The sequence below is a fragment of the Branchiostoma floridae genome, chromosome 11, assembly GCF_000003815.2.
Source record: "Branchiostoma floridae strain S238N-H82 chromosome 11, Bfl_VNyyK, whole genome shotgun sequence".
In the NCBI taxonomy this organism is placed as follows: Eukaryota; Metazoa; Chordata; class Leptocardii; order Amphioxiformes; family Branchiostomatidae; genus Branchiostoma; species Branchiostoma floridae.
Genome location: NC_049989.1, coordinates 8,454,887 through 8,474,994, shown reverse-complemented (window position 1 = coordinate 8,474,994; position 20,108 = coordinate 8,454,887). Strand labels below are relative to the sequence as shown.

Sequence of the window (20,108 nt, the reverse complement as noted above, 5' to 3'; positions counted from 1 at the left end):
AAACAAAAGACATCCCTGTTTAAAAAGCATAACGATCATTTTAAAATAATGTTTCAATAGCCCTATATTACGATTATTAATTAATAATTTGAGCATTTTGTTTGTTCTCTTCAATACATACCCCCTTTCCCCCAATGAGCTAGTCTAACTGTCGCTGGGTAACACCAAGCTCGATCATGGCGCCTAAATGTTGTGAAATGTTCGATACAGTTAAGTTTCGATGGTTATTTCACCTCAAGGTTTGATAATGTTATACTCAAAGTTTGACTGTTTGTACCAGATCGTAGTAATTGTAGTCAGACACTGTTTACAGGAGGTTTAAAGTTAGAAAATAGTCGCTGTACCCACCCCCCTCCCCCGTTTGTTGGAGGCGGCTACGCCGGCGGTCGATTTACAAAGACTTTGTATCAATATTTTCACACCCAACGATGGCGGCGGAAATTTTGGGAGACTATGATCCCGGCAGGATCCTCAAACTCGCGGCAGAAGTTGCTGATTCACCGGACAAAAAGGTATTTTTAGTGTTATTTATTCGGAAATGTGTTATACTTCGCCTATAATAACCTGGATACCTAACTAATTTCTTCGCTGCATTTCTTCATTACTCATCACTCTTGACACTAGCTACTGACAGTTCTGTCTTCTGATAAGATTATGAAATTATTGTAGTCTATTTCAGCAAAAATTGATTAAGAATTTCATTCATCGAAGCAAGGGAATCAGACATCACGTAATACTATGTAACCCATATTGCTTTGCAACAGTTCCAAAGATAGACAAACACACACACACATAGTCTGATAGTCTAACATGGTCATGCACTCACAATGTCACAAGACTACATCCCAGTAGAGCCTGCCCAGTAGTGATATGAGCTGCCCCCTTGCAGGTGCCAGTATTACTGCTGGAGTTGCGGGACATCCTGGATATGGCCCCAGCTGGGAGTCCCAACGCACGCAAGATTCGTCTGGACATCTGGACCTACGACTTACTACAGGTATCTACTGTAAATGCATTTAAGTTCGCGGGGATTTAATTTCGCGGTAGCGGGAAAATGACCTTTCGCGGTGGTTTTAATTTCGCGGTAGCACCATGCACTGTAGTCTCTTACTGTTATGGAAAAATGTTCGTGGTGGTTTTAAATTCGCGGTGAAGCGGCCACCGCAAATATTAATCCACCGCGAACATTTCTGCATTTACAGTAGTTGCAGGGCTTTTCCAGATAAATACTAATAATTCAAGAAATAGTTTCTAGGGATAGGGTTTTGCTGCTCGCTTTTTTGTGCTGGCTTCCAAAGTATATAAACTTCAGTTATTAGATGAAAATTTGGTCTTCAAATCTTCCACATGCCACTGCCCCCCTTGGTTTGCTACATACTAACAAATATCTTTTCTCCCTTACCGATAAAAGTCCCTGTAAACTTAGTTTGAGATACAGTACTAATTTCCCCTGACTTTGATGTTTATTTATCCATAGGTTCTGGTGCTGGTACTGAAGCAGGATTTCTCCACCATCCATGGTGGCTGGGCCACGGCAGTCAAACTCTCCCAAATCCTCAGCACCTGCTGCGCCGGACTTGACCCTCCGGAAACCAACGAGTTCTACGACCTCACGCTGCCGTCAGCCACGGACAACCTCCTGATCCTGTCTCGTAGGATCCAGGTACGGTACGACAAGATCGAGGACCCATCCTCTCTGATCAAGCTTCAGCTGCTGAAGGACTTCCGTAGTGTCCTGGACTCCATCAGCTGGCTCATCAGCCCCATCCCTGCTCTCATTGGCCACCTGCTTCACTCCCAGTATCTCCTACAGATGCTGCTAACGGACGACGTTGAGACATCTCGTAGCGTCATGTCTCTGATCCAGAACGCCGTCCATGCCAACCCTACCGCCTTAAGAACCCTGGAGGAGAAATTCCTCTTCAGTCTCTTGGATGAATTTGTGTACAAGCTTTCTGCCAGCACAGACAGTACGTTAGGAAGATCGGCCACAAGGACTATCCTAGACATGACGGAAGCACATCCAGCTATAGTTGAAATCCTCTGTGCAAGGTTTAAGGGTTTGAGACCGCTGCTGGGTAAGTGGTCGGGGAAGGGATTTGAGAAAGAGCTTCGGGAGCTGACTAAGGTACTTGACGCAGGAACCGTAGAGCAAGTGGAGTCGCAGAAGCTGCACGATGCCGCGAGGAAGATTCAAGCAATGTACAGGGGGTATCAGACACGGACGCAGCTGAAGAAAGCTAACAAGGCACTGTCGACACTGCAGAGGAGTTTCAGGAAGAAGCGAGCAAACAAGGAACAGGAGCAGGCAGCCCTGAAGCAGCAGGCCGAGCTGAAGCACCAGCTGCGCGTCCGTCGTCAGCGCGCTCTCCGAGAGGCCAGGAGGAAGGAGCTGTACCTGATGGAGTCACTGCCTGCCCCGCAGGTCAACAAACATATCAACCAGCAGCAGAAAAGTGCCGCCATCAAGATACAGAAGGTCTGGAGAGGGCACAAATCTCGCAAAAACTTCCAGGTAAAGATGTTCTTCTTCTTTAAATGGCCTGTAAGTTACTAAGTTGCAACCACCTTTTTGCTAGGGTGCTTTTTCCGTATTGTAGGTCATTCTTGTTACCACTTTACAAAATCAAAGTCTGCATACAGAAAATGGCATTGAAAACAAATAATCAAAGGACATGTTCAACTGCAAACCAGATAGATTCAGGAATCAACAAAGATATATTCTACAAATACAGAAATGAAATTGTTTATGCTTTAGCTTATTTGATACTATTTTATCAACATTTTATTTTTCATTTCACTTGTCATTCTTGCTGTGATATTATAATGTTAGTCTTAGTTAAAAAAAAGTGAACGTTTTGTACATCCTAACTCAAATTCTGTAGACAGAGAAAGACAGCAGAGTCCAGTACCGTGCGGCATCCTTGATCCAGCGACAGGTGCGTCTGTGGCTGGAGAGACGGCGGCGGGCGAAACTGGACGAGTCATTCATGTTCTCACAGCAGCTGAGCGACGAGCGTAGAGTAGAGCTGCAGGGAAAGATACGGGAGTACCGGGAGAGGCACGCGGTACACGGCATCTCGCGGGAAAAGTTGAAGGAGCAACACGAAAATGCGCATTCCGTGCTCGCATCTTACATGATGAGGAGAGCAAAATCACTGAAAGCAGACCAACGGTTGGTAGAAATGAATAATGTTACTCGTGGTTTCAACATTTCTGGCTATGTACTATGCCATTTTTTAGACAAAATACAGACTTTATTAAGTATTGTAAATGCATTTAAGTTTGTTGGGATTTACTTTTGCGGTAGCGGGAAAATGGAGTGTTCGCGGGGGGTTTAAGTTTGCGGTAGTGCCATAGAATGCAGTCATTTACTATAATGGAAAAATGTTCGCGGCGGTTTTAAGTTCTGTGAACATAAAACTACCGCAAACGTTTTTGCATTTACAGTTAACAAATTCAAAGGTACAAAGCCTTTCATATTGTTTGAACAATTCTTGGCCATGTTATCAAAAATTTTAGTATAATCAAGTAAAAGAGGACTTATAAGTACTACACTTTGAACAGAGAGGCCCACAAAGGGCATCTTTAGGATTGCAAGACCAACACACATACCATATCTAACCACAATTGAAACTAGGTCAAATCCTTGTTGACATGCATTCATGTACAGTGTACACACACACTCACACACATACCCTCAAGCACACATACACAGCCACCACCTTAAAACATTATACTCATGTACCTACTTCACAAGCTGGTGGGCAGGTATACCGGATCTCTAGATACAGATACAGATACAGATACAGATACAGATACAGGTAATAACAGTACAAAAGTTAATCTAATCCTTCTTTCCTTATCAACATCTAAAGGAGAAGAGTACTGTTGGCAGCCCTGGATACGGATGCTGAGATGATGATAGCTGCACCCAAACTTGGGGATGCCACTGAGGAAGACATCCTACTGTTCTCAAGGTGTGTAGTCACTACAAGAATATACTATCACAAATTGGACTGAAACTTCCTGGGAGTTTTATTTCGTAGGGGAAAGAATAATTCTACCATGTTTGAAGTTTGCAGCTTAAACAGTAGTAATTTGGAAAAGCTTATTTTTGTAGTAATTTTGACAGTAGAGAGGTAGCCGCAACAACTGTAAAATAAAACCACCATGAACATTTTAAGATTTACCGTATAATAAAAAGATGAAATAGCTAAGTGTGCAATTTCTCAAATTTATGGTACATGCAGAAGAAATTGTATTGAATACATAGCATTCACTTTTATATCTTTGTGAAAGACCACTTCTATTTTGGGTTTTATATATCAACGTGGTGGTACAATCTGTATTGCTGCTGATTATCTACCCTTGGCAGTTTCAATATTAACCTTAGGTTTATCATACAAAGTTTCTAGTTAGTTAACAGAAAGTTGTGTTTTGCTTTCTTTATTATAGCAAGTCAGTCCCTGTAGCAGCCAAAGCCCGACACTCCCACGCTGAACACATGCGGGCCATGAACCTACAGTGGTACCAGAAGTTGGGAGATGAGTTTCAAGATGGCAGCCTTCGAGACGACTTGGAAGAAAACAGTGCCTACCACTTTTAGAATAGAAAGTGGAATGCAGTTCTTAAAATGTGTTTCAAAGTCATATCCATTCTCACAATGTTTTTAAATGTCAATAACAAGAACAGGTTCTGCATTGTGTGATATTGTTTCGAATTTCATGATGAATGCACGCTGTATTGTCAGTTAGTAATCTTTTTTTGCCAGTCAACAGTCTGTCTGATATTTTGCAGGGTAAAGTTTTGGACAACTTGCAATTTTGCAGGCTAGGCATTATGGACAATAGTTTGGCAACATGATATATACACACAAATGTATATATATATATATATATATATATATATATATATATATATATATATATATATATATATATATATATATATAAACAAGCAAATGCAAAAACCTGGAAACTATTACATAGTTACTCAAGAAGACAATGCTGGGACTAAATTCTTTGGTATTTACTTTTATGAAATTTCTCAAATTTTCAGAAAGAAATCTTTGCTGAGGCCTGTAAATACATATTAGGTCCCTCTGCACCTGTTTGTACTACATTTATAGACACATTGCTGGAAGAAATGGGGCCCCCCAGCAATAAACCTTGGTGCCGCACAATTGAACAGGTACAAAGAAACCAGTCTTAACAAACAGCAGCTTTATACATAGAAAGTAACCCCCCAGTCCCTAAAGGTATACATTTATCCCGGTCTGCCTAAACACCTAAAACGATCTCAAACAACCTCAGATGACTCTAATACAAAGAGTACATGGGCAACAACCTTGTATAGCACTCTGGATACATTTACACTGCATATTAGAGTCGTTTGAGGTTGGTTGAGGTGTTTAGGTAGACCCTGTTTATCGCAATTCTCAGTTTACAACCACCTTAAAGTTACATGTGATAAAAAGATCTTGAAACATGTATGACTGTAGAATTCGTTTAAAAAGTGACCAGATATTACATGTGCAAAATGGGCTACAAATTGCTAGTATCTGAAACATCTGTCAATCAAACAATTACGTGATTACTGCCATCAGTACATATAAATATGCACAGAAGGCCTCAAAAATCGCCTGAAGTTGCCAATCAAAATGTAGGTTAAGTATGTCTACTTACAAAATCGTACCGTATTACCGTATTATTTGATAAACGACATGTCATTGCTAGCTTACAGCTAGTTTCCGGGACTAACTCGAGACCGTCACATGGTGTGTAAGATGCCTCAAGGCAGTAGAAGGTACGGGACCAATAGATATCTTATGATGTTTATGCCTATTTGGCAACGGTTCCCGAGCACCATTTATTTATAAGTGTAACCCCTGCTTGTCCGTTTCGTTCAGTCAGTTATCACTCTATGATTAAAGCATATATTAAGGGATACATATGCATATAGGTATAGAAAAGCTGGTGAAATTCAAGCTGTGCTTGTGTGAAGTATATACCTCGGTCACAGGTCTTTTTGTTCTACTTCTCCACTTCGTTTTCCCAAGGTCTTGGTTGAACGATTTTCTTTATATCAACCTCCCCTTTAAAACAAATATACAAAAATGTAAAAAGCGTAAGTGAACAAAACAAAAATCAAGTATTGCTTTTAGCCATTCACTAGCAAACTAGTTCATTCTGTCCTTGTTTTGAGGCATATTAATTTTGCTGACCATGACGGAGTTGTTCAAATATTGCAACAGAAAAAAAAGTATACCGAGGCCTGTAAATAGATCTTAATTACCGTCTGCACCTGTTTGTACTGCATTTTATAGACACACGGGTTGAACAGCCTAATGGGGCCCTCTAGCAATAAACCATAGATGCCACACGATTGAACAGATACAAAGAAACCAGTCTGTACAAACAACATCTTTATTTATAGGAAGTAGACCGTCAGTCCCCAATATATACGTGTATCGCAATTCTGACATTACAAACACCTTAAAGTTGCCTGTGATGAAAACGTCTTGAAACATGTGCGACTGTCGAATTCGTTTGAAAACTGGGCAGACATTACATGTGCGCGAATTCGTTTGAAAACTAGGCAGACATTACATGTGCGCAATGGGCCACAAATTATCGGAGAGTGCTATCAATCAAAACGATGCCTAAGTATGTCTCATTACGTTATTAGCGGCATTAATAGACATAGATATGCAAATATGCACAGCAGGCCTCAAAAATCGCCTGAAGTTGTTGCCAATCAAAATGTAGACTACATATGTCTCATTACGTGACTAAGCGCCATTTCGTGCATCCACCAGTGCAGCGTCTTATACCACATAAGTGACTAAGCTAAGTAATAATATGTACATGCACATTACGTTTAAGCAGGGAAAATTCCTCCATTTTCATTTTCTGGCAAAAAATATCGACCATAAACAAGACGGCGTATTACTATTTTTTGGCCAAGAATTTCAGTAGTCAGAAGACGTCTAGACTTCTGGGTCGTCTGGGAAGAGCAGAAAGCCAGAGAAGCTGGTGTATTTGCCGAACTCCGTGCTGTAAGTTTGTGCCCCCTCTGCTATCACCACTGTCACCTGGGGGGAAATTGCAAAATTAGCAAATCACGCATGCGAACCCAGAATTGACAAATCTAGCTAGCACATGGAGAAATTATCTTTGTTTGAATAATATCTCACGCTTCCCTATAACCACTGGATGGAGACTTGGTCACCGCCTCTGTAGAAGCATGGTAGAAGCTTAGGTAGCCAACGGGCTCGTGCAAATTACCACTAAAGTATTACTGCGAGAGAGGACACCGTATACAGTTTGGAGGTATAGAAAGCTTAGCAATGAAGAATTATTTCCGTCTTGCCAACACATTCGTAGTGCAATCTGAAACCAAAATCTATCTATAGTTTAAAATGGAAATCACTAATATCGACATTTTATAGAAGCGATTGGCCTGTATCGAAATACATGTATATTGGAATGTTATAGCTTTCGTCCTCGTAGGAGTAGAACAGTTTCTGAAGTTTACAAAAAAATGAAAGAAACAGGTCAAAAATCGTATTTTCTTGACAAACCTCATCTTTCTCGTACAGATGCATGATGACTGTGTTGGAGGCGGTGTGCGGGTTCAGGTTAGGGAACCTGTCCGGGTCTATGTCCGCCTCGTACACTCCAGCCATCTCCTCACCGTTCTTGTACAACCCGAGGTACATCTTCAACTCCGACCGCTTCTGGCCGCTCCACGAGAACTGATACGTCCCTATAAATGTACACACAAGTTATGGGGGTTGTAAGATATTTCTGAAACCTCTTACTTAGAGCAACACGACTTTCCTCAATCCAGTCCATACAGGTGTACATGCATGCCTGACCTCGGCTGGGGAGGTAAAAAGGTGCACGTGGTGGGAGGAGATTGATGGGCTCCGCCCTCCAGTGCTGTGCCCAACTTACGTGGATCAGCAATCCACTACCCCAACTGCCTTAAAAAGGCTATAAGACCATTACCCTGTCCAAAAACCTTATCATAGTTCGTGAATAGATTTACGTGTATGGTTGTCTATTTGTTATTGGTTGAAAGTTTAACACTTTGCACATTGTTTAATACTTTTCCTTGATTTTTCTACGTGCGCCCCGGCCCTGGTATTGCATGTCCCGATGACATGTACTTTTCACTACATGTAGAATTCTCTAGAATAGTTACACATCTAAAACACTCTTTCGGAGAGCAAATTATAGGAAATCCTAGACATATAACAAATACTTGAAATATTTCTTTCAGTTCCTTGTAAAGCGAAAATAATTCAACAGTATCATATGATCTACAGTACTAGTATAAGTAGTCGGCTCAGTAACATAATTATGTCTTACCTGCTACAGGTGCAGTGAAGATGCTGGTATGCATGCAAAACGCTCCCCCCGCGTTACTGAACATGTGTTCAAATGGCGGGACGGTGTCCCTCCTCCTGGGCCCGAAAGGCGTGAGCCGTGCGACGGAGAAGGCTACCCGAGCGGCCGGCTTCGGGGGCGGGGGCGGTACCGGTGGTCGCGGGGTGGGCGTCGTTGGTTGGGCAGTGGTGGTGATGTTGCTTGCAGCAGCGGTGGTGGTAGCGTTCGCGGTAGTGTTGCTTGTAGCAGCAGTGGTGGTGTTTGCGTTTGCGGTGGTGTTGCTTGTAGCAGCGGTGGTGGTGGTTGCGTTGGCTTGCTGGGTCGTGGTGGTGGTTGTGGGTGGGGCCTCCGCCGTGGTCGTTTTTACCGTAGTGGGAACCGCCACTGTCGTTTGTTCCTCTGGCGATAGAGTAGCTTCCTCGATCTCCGGATCCGGGAGGTAAACGGGATTTGCTTCTTCACGGATTTTGTTTGCCTTTCCATCTACACGCAACAGAAAAGACAAAGTGAATAAATTGTCATTCTACAGCTACGAGTTGGTTAGCAAAGTTTTACGTCCTTGGTTTTACCCGATGACAGAGATAGCTAGAAAGACACGTATCGTATTTTGTATTTCAAACTATCGCAATACATGTATGTGAAGCGCTAGGACAAATCTGCAAAATTTAGATTCAAGCATTTACTTTCGGGGTCTTATAATCACTAGTTAGAAAACTCTGCGTCTAAAATACAATTGATAATCATATAAAGATAACGCTCATCATTGGGATTATCACGTATGAGGATTAATGTAGTGGATGTATACAGAGGAAACGAAGAGGAATTTTTCATGAAAAAAGCTGGGAATATATTTCTTCACACTCACCGTCGTAATAGAGGGTATTGTCTTCGTTGCCAAGGCTTCGGTGTCTTTGTAAAACAGCACACCTGGCGTGCGGCAACCCTAACAGCCCAACCAACACAACAACAACTAGAACACGTAAACTTTTCGGTAGGAACTCCATGATTTCACACCGTGAAGAAAAAGGTGGACACAACTTCAAACAGAGTTCTTTGATCTGATTGAAGAAGAAAGACAACTTCGTATTTATAGGTGATGTTATCACAGGTAAGTATTTTTTATGCAAGTAGACATGTAAATTGTGTATGTCGGTCACAAGGAGATCACGAGATGGTCACAAGACTTTAGGATCTGCCTTAGGCGTAATTGTTAGAGAAAAGATATTGTTGACAGATCTATTTGATAGAGGAATGTGACTTGAACGTTCTTTATTTTTCCGTTGGTTAGATACAACCTGAACCCTTCCATGAATATGGATTTATAGACGTGTAATTAGTGTCTTAGATAGTGTCTTATTACTTCAAGGCACATTGTAATCACCTTTCCTTCAGAAAGATTGATGTCACCTTTTGGTGTTATCCAATTATAGTATTTGAGAGAAAGTTAACGAGATTGCTCAATGATTAATTGTACAATCAGGCAGTGTCGAAAAAGAACATGATTTCTTTTCGCTATTCAGAGCATGCTATCAGAAAGTATTACAGTTCAACCTGTTTTCCGGACGGCCTTTGAATAAGGACCACCTGTATTGGTCATCATTGTGACAAGAAGTCAAGCATGACGAATATTGTTTATAGTGGCCAACTGTTTACCCTCACCATTTTTATCAGTCCCTTGAGTGGTCGAAAAAGTTTGACTGTATTTCATTATTCTGATTGACTATTGGGGTACATGTGGCCATGCAGTTTTTTTAGAACAGGCGAAAATTATTGCGCGCACGCTAGTAGTGTCACTAACATACTTGATAAACGACATGTCATTGCTAGCTTACTACTAGTTTCCGGGACTAACTCGAGATCGTCACATGGTGTGTAAGATGCCTCAAGGCTTTAGAACATACCGGAACAATAAATACCCAATGATATTTATGCCTTTATAATTAGGACAGTGACTGTTCCCCAACAGCCTGTGCAACCCCTGCTTGTCCTTGATGATAATCCTCACTAAATCATCATCATCGTCATAAATGATTATTCACGCAGATGCTAAGAGCAAGAGTAGGTATGACCAAGAACTGGAGAAGTCCAAATTGTGCTTGTGTGAAATATATACCTCGGTCGCAATTATTTTATTTTTCCGTTTCGTTTTCCCCGGGTCTTGGGTGACCGATTTTCTTTATCTCACCTTTGCTACCCAGGGTGCCAGACCGACCGGGCAGCCAGTCGTTTTTTTTCGGCAGCCCAAGGCAGTTTGCTCGCCGGTCTAAAATTAGCGCAGCGGGGAGTTTAGCCCGTAGGAGGTTTTCTCTGACCAGGGGCCGGCAAAACTCCATCGGGCTGTACCTCTTCCAAGCGCTAAATTAGATTGGCGGGCAGACTGTGTTGAGTCGCCGAAGAAACCGCCTGTCGCCCCTGGGTATCAGTCTGGTTCCAGGGTACACCCACCCCTTTTAAACAAATATATACGGCACTCTCCGGTCCATAAGTACATGTACATGGACGTCCGACGACAAATTGAGTCATTACATATATCCAGCTTAAGTTTATTAGTTAATTGCAGAAGCCACATGGTATAGATATCGGTCATTCTCGACAAAGTAAAAGTAGTCGCGACAGTACCGACAGAACAAACTTGTTATCATGCTTAAATCGGAGTTGGACATTACGGAGCCAGCTACAGATGTAACCCAGTAGTTCTAATTCCACTTGCTCAAATGCTTATAAGTCAATGCTCAATCGGTTTAAGTTGTTTACATCATCTTTACGGCATTATCTTATTTTGAAATCACCACAAAGTAATAAAATCATGTAAATTATGACATTTTGAAGTGCGTCTTAAGGTTCTTTTGTCTCAGAGTTCCTGGGTCTTGTTCGCACCATGACCCATGTCGGCACGCCGCTACTGGCTACAAAACTCTGAACAGTAAATCCCATCTCATGGAGCTTTCCGAGCAGCGTGGCCACGTACGTTTCATACGGTAAACATTTACGACTTGCGAAATATTTTTGAAACATTTGGCTTCCAAGGGTCTGTACCATGTTGTTCACTGTATCCTCAACTTCTTGAGTATTAGCACCTACAAATACATAGGGTGCACCCGAATCTCCCCCCGAATGTCGAACAGAAAATGACACAAAGTCCTGAGCACAGGGTTGGTTAATACTGGCCTTGTAGCTTTTCAGTGCTTCAATGAGCGGCTGGATCTGGTAGAAGTCTGCTTCAATCTCGAGCAGAGGGAGTTCTTTGAAGTCTTCAGGAAGGACTAGCTGGGTTGTACGGAGGAAGTTGAGCACATGTTCGAACAGCCTGCCGTTCCGATCGATGAAGTACCTCCCCTGGTCGTCGCGCAAGGCGTCAAAGTCTCTGCCAAACATGGCGCCCAACACGGAGTCTCGGAAACGGGTCAGGGTGGATCGGGCGGTTGTGTAGATGTGACCGCCGACGTTAAGACTCACAACGGAATCAGAGCTACTCATTTTTCGTCAGTATTTAATTTGAACGACCCTGTAATCTGGAAGTAAAAAGACTTCAATAAGTCACGAGAGGTGGCAGGCGTGTTGGACTTTGAACTGCCATATAACTTATAAGGTCTCAGAACACAGTATTTCTCCGCGACCCCCGTCCTTAAAATAGTGCACCGCTGTACTTGCATTGAAAGGCCGTAGTTATTCTTCCGTGCACAACAGCGAGGTGGAAACTGTGGTGAATGGTAGAGGAATATATCGTTGTTGACACTGTATAAATTGGATTACGTTGCTTCTTCGGCCGGCGGGAATTTGCGCATTGATACTGTTACCGGCACTTCCTGGTCGTCGCCTGCAGTTCCATGACCTCCGCTGGGGGTCAAATCAAAGTGTCTTTTATAGAAAAACGAGCAGGCAAATCTATGCTCATTTTCAGATATTTTGTAGGTTGTACCCTCGGCTTCAACATACTAAATTCTTGTAAATTGTATCTGCACCCTACTATAGGTTTTGAGTCGTCGAACCACCTTACTTTGGGGTCCTTAACCATGTAAATCCCCATAGGCGAAAAACTGTGTTCTGAGACCATAAGCGCACTTGTTAAACGTTAGAGTGTAACCTTTCTTTGACTTCGCGGTAAACATGTGTACGAGACCTGTCTTTTACTAGCTGTCTGTATGCCAGTTTTCACAGTAAAACGTTGCCAAAGTCAGTATGTTAAGCGCTAAATTTACCGTATTTCAAACGGCAATACAATAGGAAAATTAACGCTACGGTTATAACATGGGACCAGACCTGAATTGCTCTTTTTAGACGTGCCTTTATAAACAACAACCAAACTACGGCAGTGTCACCACCATAATTTTGAGCAATTTTCGTGCCCAAGTTAGGAAAGCAAATTTAGTAAAAATCACCCAGTAACATAAAAATTAGACAATACCTGAAACAGGAAGATGAATACGTTTGAAAACAGAAATGTTGCTCCTCACGTTCGGCCTCTCCAAGATAACTGATGTCTAAACCATAGCGCTTAAGTAGAGGAAGTAAAGCTACGTGATGACGTCGTGCTCAGGGTACGGTCATTCGGTCAGACGTAGTCTGTGTAACACAAACTCCGCTGTCCAGGGCTGTAACTGGCCCCTCCCGCGGAGGGCCGGCGGATGTTTGGCGGGCTGCTATAAGCGAGATTTAATCAGGCTAGGTCAGACGGTCATTTGGTAAAAAAAAAGTATAGTTGTATGTCAAAGTCGTTTCAAGAGGAACCTACCTTAATGGTACATTATGTGCATTGTTGTTCATAAAAGCATACACATATATTTTCATTACTATCTTCTGATCCCTAGGCATACCAGAATACCAAAATTATTGACAATATATAACGTTAATATATTAAACATATGCTAGAAGGAGATGAGAAACCTGGATGTTAGCTTCCTTGCCATTGGAAAGCATATCGAATTCTCGCAAGAACAAACAACATTCGTTAGGTAATTTCTCATAACGTCAAACGATTAATTACACAATATATATGTACGAATATCATAGTATTATCAGCTATGCTACGCTTTCATATATATATCCAATTTATAAGTTATGATGTCTTTCATAAATACAGTCTCACTTAGCATAGCAGTTCTCATCGTTGAGAACTAAATTGCTATCCTTCAATTCGAACTTTCAAAGCAGGACTGTCACGTAGCTACGATGGCCTTTATGTTTAAAGATTCTTTTCCTTATATCTTTTTATCAAGTCCCCATTTTATCTTCTTTTATGCTAGCGTCAACTGTTATAATCATGTATGTGTATGTATATCTAACGCAACGGCTGATGAGTGTAGTTATCTGTTTCAGATCTAGATGCCCTGAATGAATCTCAAGTATATGGTAAATTTGCGAAGAATTTTGTCTACATCCTTTTAAAACCAGGCATTTTTAAACATACCAAGCCAGACATTTTTTAAACATACCGACCCCGGGAAATTTAAGTATATGGAAACGCATAAAAGACGTCGATTTAGATACAACAAATACTGATCACCAAGCAAGCTAGCGGCTAGGTATAAGGTCCAATGGCAAACTTGGATATTGAAATTTGGATTGGAAGTAAAGTTCAACTAATCCCAGTCATCATAACCGTAATGCTCGTCTTGCTTGCCCAACTTTTTCCGGAGAGCTTCGATCAGCTCCTGGATCCGTAGTACTCAGCCTCCTTCTCCAGCAGATCGTACTCTCTGAATTCGTCAGGCAGGACCAGCTCGCCGATGCGGAGGAAGTTCAGCACGTGTCTGAAGACCGTCCCGTCCCGATCTATAAAGTAACGCCTCTGGTCGTCCCGCAAGGCGGCAGAGCTTCCTTGTGCCCTCCCTCGGCCTCTCAAAGGTGCTTGGGGCACCATGGTGCTTAATTCGGACGGACCGTAGCGGGCGAGAGTGGATCTGGTCGTGGTGTAGATGTGACCGCCGACGATTAGATGCACGATATCGTTACTACTCATCTTTCCTTTCATCGGTGTATTTGCTTGAACAAATTTAGAACCTAAAAGCAATAAAACAATGTATATAAGTCATTAAACGCAACAGCGCGGTGGACTTTGCAACTGAAACTTTGTCAGTTTCGGTAATCTTTACACTTTCGGGTGAATGTATATTCTGCATCTATTTCACAACTTAATTTGTTAGGACCAACAAAATTTACTGACATAACATAAGGTGCCCCCGTACTATTGGTCAAAGTTAGACAGAGAAGTCAAAGAATTTCACAAATTATGATTGGTGTAAAGCCTTGAACAATTTGACATTACCTGGTTTTACAAACCGCGCAAGTCAGATGGAACAGCCACTTAAAACTCGGACCCGCACAGTGTCCCGCACAGCTTATCAGTCACTGTATCCACGTGACCTCGACATCGGAGCTGACGTCACTTGGAGCAGGCGCAGTGATCAGCCCTTGATGGGAGGCAAGCCAAAATCATTTTTTCTTGACAAACTTCAAAGTGGTGAGTTTTGGTGGAGATGGTCTTTGATGTACGAGGATAAGAAACGCATAAAATGGCTTATTTGGCCAATACATTTGTATAAACGATTACTGCCTTTATTGATGTGATCTTGTTTTGTTTTGTTTTCAAATGTGGATCTTAACGGATGCAACTGAGTGGGCAAGTTGGTACAATCTTTAATTTGGTGAGGATACACAGATCATACGCATTAGCTCCCCCGCTGCGGTGGATTTTGTACTTTAACATTTATTTACATTAAACAACTTTCTTCTGTGTATTTTCCTATCAACTGCCACTTTCAAAGCTCCAAACGTCAAATTGCGATCTGTAGTGTTTGTCCTGTTTCATACATGTGGCTGTGCAGACTTGTGACATGACAAACTACTGGTCAAAGGTGGCCTGAACTCTGTCCCGCCCAGAGGTCAATCATACTACAAGGTCACGTATCCAGACCCCAAAGCAATTGGGTCAACATGATTTTTGCTACATCATGTACGCTTACTGCGCATGTGTGAACCTTTCAGCCTTGGATTGGAACACACCCACATAGCGTCCACTTACAGGGGAGTGAGCGGGTGCTAGGATGGCGCTCTCCTCGGGCCTTCTGGCCTCCCTGCTCTGTCTGGGCTTTCTGGGCCCCGGCTTAGCCCAGAAGGTAACAGAAGAGTGTACCTGTACCCCCCAGCACGGGTCCTTCCACAACCATCACGCCATGCTTCTGGATGGGTCCCGTAACGTCAGTTTCGCCGAGTACAGCGGTACAACCCTGCTGGTGGTCAATGTGGCCACCTTCTGAGGGTTCAACGAGCAGTACCCCGGCCTGAATGCACTAAGAGACAAGATGGTGACCGACAACGGTCACCGTTTTGAAATCCTGGGTTTCCCCACCAACAACTTCGGTTTACAAGAGCCTGCACCGAACAGCAAGATCTTAGACTGTGTCAAGTGAGTACAGAATTATGTAATAGGCGTTATCTTTGTTTGCTTTTCTTCAGACCTTTGCCTTGTTTGGTCGGTTCCAAGTTCCCGATAAAAACACAATCCTTTGACGCACGAAGAGTCATGGTTACTGTGTATTACATTAGCAGTGTGAATTTGAATGATGTGCAGCATTGTGTTTCCTAATAGATTTAGACAGGTAAACATGTGGTTCTGTACCCCTTCCATATTTGTTTTAACGCGAACTTTTGTTTGGACAAACGAAGTTGGATTTAACGAGAGTCTGTTGAACAGCTTTTCAGGAAACCGAGTTGACCAGAAGGACCTTAACATCAGCAATGCTTCTCATTAGGCCAGTACGCTCTAAGTTTTGCTCAAAACCCAGTTTATTTTGATATATGTACCATTTCTCGATCCCTTTTTTTTGTAGTACAGCAAGCGACTTTGGGAGTCTCCAAAATGACCGATGGTGTTTGATCGCGATCGTTAGAACAGTCGCCAGTTGACTAATTATTAACTTTCGAGACGACTTATACAAATCTACTCCTGCTGTTTAGTCTTTCTACAGTCCCAGATGAGAATACATGTGTGGTTTTTTTCATTCAAAATTTTGAAATAATTCATCTATCGTTAGAAGAACGTTAACATATCTCCGATCCCATATATGCAGTAGGCCGTAGTTTGACAGCTGGTTGGCTGTGAGACTAGCCCAACTCACAGTGGGTCTCGCAAACTAGCGGCATTGTCTGTATGCTGTACTTTGTAAAAGTTTCACGGCCAAGCCATAGCTCATTTGGATTGGATCCAAAGTTGAAGAATTCAAGGTTGACCTCTTACGTTATGTCACAATGAAAAACGACACCTTTTGGAAAGAATTGGGTCATAAACATCGCAAGTAAACACATATGTTGATAAGACCCCATAATTCATGTCGTACCATGTTGCGATCTGCACAGCACCCCATCCCCCCACCCCCCGTTTGGAATGATGGGAAAAGTCTGGACTTAAAGTGAACCTTTCAAAGCACCAGACATATCGTTTGCAAAAGAACAACAATAAACACTGTATTCATGCAAAGCCTGGTGACCGCGATAGCTACATACGTGTATATAGGTAGTCAGACTACAGTAGGCTGGTTCAACGAAATAATTCCAAAAATAAAGTGACTGTCAAAGATTGATATTAAACTTCATTTTAGAGTTTACTGTCAAATCTATTCTGCAACTTTAATAAGGTAGAAGACGAGGCCCACTTTATTGTAGTTTGTACGGTAACGATAGAGCTATTCGTTTTGATCATATCATAACAAAGTTTAAAATCTTGAATTTTGTATCTATGAAAAATTCATTTTTCTTCTGCATTTTGACCATTCTTTGTTAAAATGTCAAAGAGACGAGAAAAAGCCGAACGTATTTAAAGAGTAGTTTTAAAACCCATGCGTCAGGTTATTATGAAAAGATCTATTGCTCTGTGTACTTTATTAAGAACACTTTACATTTGTTTGCCTGTACTAACGTATAATAAAGGCAATCATTCATTGTGTTCAGAGATGCCTAGAGTTCTCATTCTGTTTTCTACCTACTTCGGCCAGCATACATTGAGAAGCAATGGATGAATTGCGATGATATTTGACAAGTGTTGAGCACTTGAAAAGATGGAGGTCAAGGTTAACTTGGGACTTAATTACATCTTTTGTCGGAAGCGTCTAGTCTCTACCAGACTCCGGGTCGCAGGAAAATCGTAGAAATGGAACAAATAGAGGAGTAAGCCGGCCAGAGGAATATAGCCGGCTAGGGAACAGCACGCGATCCAAGTCACTATGTAGGTAAAGACTAGGTAGCGTTACTTCAATGGTATTTCCCGTTTCTATACCGTAATATCTAGACATGACATGGTGTTGTTACACATGTCAATTATTACCTTCACGACAGGCACGTCAATCCAGGGAACGGCTACGTCCCAAACTTCCCGATGTTCCAGAAGGCAGACTGTAACGGGGCGAACGAGCAGGCCTTCTACACCTATATGAAGGTGGGTTTCTGGGGGTGTGGGGGGGGTGGTGCATGAAAAACACCCAATGTAAGGTCTGGGAGGAGTCAACATACTAGCTAATGTTTAATCTCCACTCTCTCCCAATTTCATGACTAGTCATAGTATGACTAGTTAGTCTTCCTTTAGTATGCATTTGCATTTTTGGCATGTCACTTGATCACAAGAAGTTGGAAATTTTTATTGGGCCTTTCTACTCGTTTGCACTTTGTCCTGCAGTCAACAATTTATTGGAGATGTCCATATATTCCTTACACGTAAATTCCATTTTTTTTTGCACACAAAAACAACAACAGCTTTGTTGTGTCACCTTCAACATCGAATTCTATCACGTCATCAATTTTCAACACCGAATTCTATCACGTCATTAATTTTCAACACCGAATTCTATTACGTCACCAGAGCTGCTGCCCTGCCATCTATGACGTTTTTGTCAGCAAGCACAGGCTGTACTGGGATCCTATCAAAAACACCGACATCCGTTGGAACTTCGAGAAGTTTCTAGTCGACCCTGCAGGAAAAGCTGTTAAGAGGTAAAGGACCTGTCAAGGAACGTTATCGGTATCCTAACAAGGGAACACAGTACGCGGAGTGAGTGGTGTGACACCGCCATATCTAGAATCATATCATGATATATACAGGCTTTTTTCATGTCATTTGCGCCATGTTGGAGTATATTGTACGTCTGCCACACATGTCAACATGCTGTACTCCAACATGGTCACCTGGATTCAAATTGCAATAATCATGACGTCAAAGAGTAGGCTATTGGTATAAATATGCTTAAGTAAGCAGTTCAGGTATCAAGAGTCACGTGTTTTTCCTTTAAAAAATGAATAATCACATCGGCATCAAGCGGAATTAGGAGCAATGTTTGGCCATCCATCTTTAAATGACTTTATTCAAGGAATGTATCATTGTTATTTGACAGGTGTCTTCTGAAAAACTTCAAGAAATTTAAAGAAGATTAGCAAAGAGTCTGTATTCTTAATATCAATGACTTTTCACTGTGCATGTGCAGGTTTTCGTCATACGTCACACCAGGGGACCTGGAGACCGTCATCGATGATTTTATCAAGAACTGGAACGACACGAACAGGGACGACACCTCCGGGGCCAGGAGCTCACGCAACAGTGGCTTCCTCTCCTGGCTCTAAACTATTCCTACTTCATGATATCTTCAACACTTTCCTCACAATTACGGCCAAAGTGCCGAACAGTTTGAGTTGAATAACCTCGATCTCTTATAACAATCGAACAAAATTAACCACTTTATACTGCACTAAAACAGATTCGTCATAAACATGGCGTACTCAAAAGCTTTTTTTCAACCTGAAACACTCTCTTGACACGCACTGATCGTCGAGATTTGTGACGTCAGGAGGAGTCAAATGTTCCTTGAAGTCGATAACTGTCCCCGTAATGACGTTTTACGTTTGCAACGTATTTTAGTAGTGTATTAGTGTAACGACATGTATACTGTGCATTGTTTCTCCTGTTAGTCTATGGACCCGACAACTCTATGACGAAGGAATCACAAACCACTTTGTGGGGGGTTCTTTCAGAGGGGGATGGATCTTTCCTCGGCCTTCGTGCATTCAGCTGAGGGGGGTGACATCCATCGTTGTTGCGTTCAATATCGTAGAATAAATGTATTCATAAGCGAAATGTCTCTATCCTTCTTTCTTGATCATACGATGGCACGGATGTGAATTGTATGTTCCTGATGCACACCTGCAGTCCTAGCATGAAAATTCATCTGTGTTGGTAAATGACATTGTGGAAAAAATTAAACTTTAAGTAAACAACACCAAGTTAGATTGGGACTTACCCCATATTTTCAACCGACTCCTTGTAAAGTTTATTTTTTTCCACACCTGCAGTCATGATGCAAAGTTTAAAATCGCCAGTAATAACCAGCTATTTTCTATCAGTATTCTGGTTCAGAGTCCTTCGCTTATAAGTAATTCCCACCTAGTCTATACAGTTTTGAAACAGACAAAGGATTAAACAACAGTGAGAGTCAATGAAAACGAAAGTGGTCCTAGCTGTAAGGCGGCAGAACGGGTATTCGTAGGAGATTGAACCTAGACCACAATGCATTGTCATTGAACATGCATACTTGGAACTGCGAGATGAATTATTGTGTGCTCCTGTATAAATTTACATTACGTCATCGTTCAGGAAAATCGTGAGAGGACTTGGCGCTGTAACATACTAAATTAGTACAGCGAACGGTTGTCTTTCCTCACATTTAGCAACAC

At 42.0% G+C, this 20,108-nt stretch overlaps 3 protein-coding genes and 1 pseudogene across 3 annotated transcripts; 2 read left to right on the top strand and 2 right to left on the bottom strand.

Moving 5' to 3' along the window:
• The first annotated feature begins 125 nt into the window (after positions 1 to 125).
• LOC118425638 (IQ calmodulin-binding motif-containing protein 1-like) lies at positions 126 to 4,928 on the top strand. The gene is made up of 6 exons (XM_035834613.1): positions 126 to 512; positions 890 to 997; positions 1,478 to 2,515; positions 2,886 to 3,175; positions 3,879 to 3,980; positions 4,459 to 4,928. The coding sequence occupies exons 1-6, from the start codon at positions 429 to 431 to the stop codon at positions 4,607 to 4,609; spliced, it is 1,773 nt and encodes a 590-aa protein (XP_035690506.1). The 5' UTR covers positions 126 to 428; the 3' UTR covers positions 4,610 to 4,928.
• A 1,486-nt stretch (positions 4,929 to 6,414) lies between these two features.
• LOC118425639 (caprin-2-like) lies at positions 6,415 to 9,478 on the bottom strand. Its single transcript, XM_035834614.1, has 4 exons — positions 9,262 to 9,478; positions 8,379 to 8,879; positions 7,586 to 7,770; positions 6,415 to 7,096 (listed from the first exon to the last, which is right to left on the bottom strand). The coding sequence occupies exons 1-4, from the start codon at positions 9,398 to 9,400 to the stop codon at positions 6,992 to 6,994; spliced, it is 930 nt and encodes a 309-aa protein (XP_035690507.1). The 5' UTR covers positions 9,401 to 9,478; the 3' UTR covers positions 6,415 to 6,991.
• Positions 9,479 to 11,231: 1,753 nt separating this feature from the next.
• LOC118426176 (BTB/POZ domain-containing protein KCTD6-like) lies at positions 11,232 to 11,873 on the bottom strand. Its single transcript, XM_035835438.1, has one exon. It carries the CDS (start codon positions 11,871 to 11,873, stop codon positions 11,232 to 11,234), a length of 642 nt encoding a protein of 213 aa, XP_035691331.1.
• Positions 11,874 to 15,376: 3,503 nt separating this feature from the next.
• Positions 15,377 to 19,512, top strand: LOC118425934 (annotated as a pseudogene).
• The last annotated feature ends 596 nt before the right edge of the window (positions 19,513 to 20,108 follow it).

What these genes read in the sequence shown, in the direction of transcription:
- LOC118425639 (XM_035834614.1), bottom strand. Translation starts at nt 9,400, where the DNA reads ATGGAGTTCCTACCGAAAAGTTTACGTGTTCTAGTTGTTGTTGTGTTG. An exon ending in CAATACCCTCTATTACGACG is followed by an intron (nt 8,880 to 9,261) that starts GTGAGTGTGAAG and finishes TGTTGCGTGTAG; the next exon opens with ATGGAAAGGCAAACAAAATC. An exon ending in CTTCACTGCACCTGTAGCAG is followed by an intron (nt 7,771 to 8,378) that starts GTAAGACATAAT and finishes GTACATTTATAG; the next exon opens with GGACGTATCAGTTCTCGTGG.
- LOC118425638 (XM_035834613.1), top strand. Translation starts at nt 429, where the DNA reads ATGGCGGCGGAAATTTTGGGAGACTATGATCCCGGCAGGATCCTCAAA. An exon ending in CTGATTCACCGGACAAAAAG is followed by an intron (nt 513 to 889) that starts GTATTTTTAGTG and finishes GCCCCCTTGCAG; the next exon opens with GTGCCAGTATTACTGCTGGA. An exon ending in GACATCCTACTGTTCTCAAG is followed by an intron (nt 3,981 to 4,458) that starts GTGTGTAGTCAC and finishes TCTTTATTATAG; the next exon opens with CAAGTCAGTCCCTGTAGCAG.
- LOC118426176 (XM_035835438.1), bottom strand. Translation starts at nt 11,873, where the DNA reads ATGAGTAGCTCTGATTCCGTTGTGAGTCTTAACGTCGGCGGTCACATC.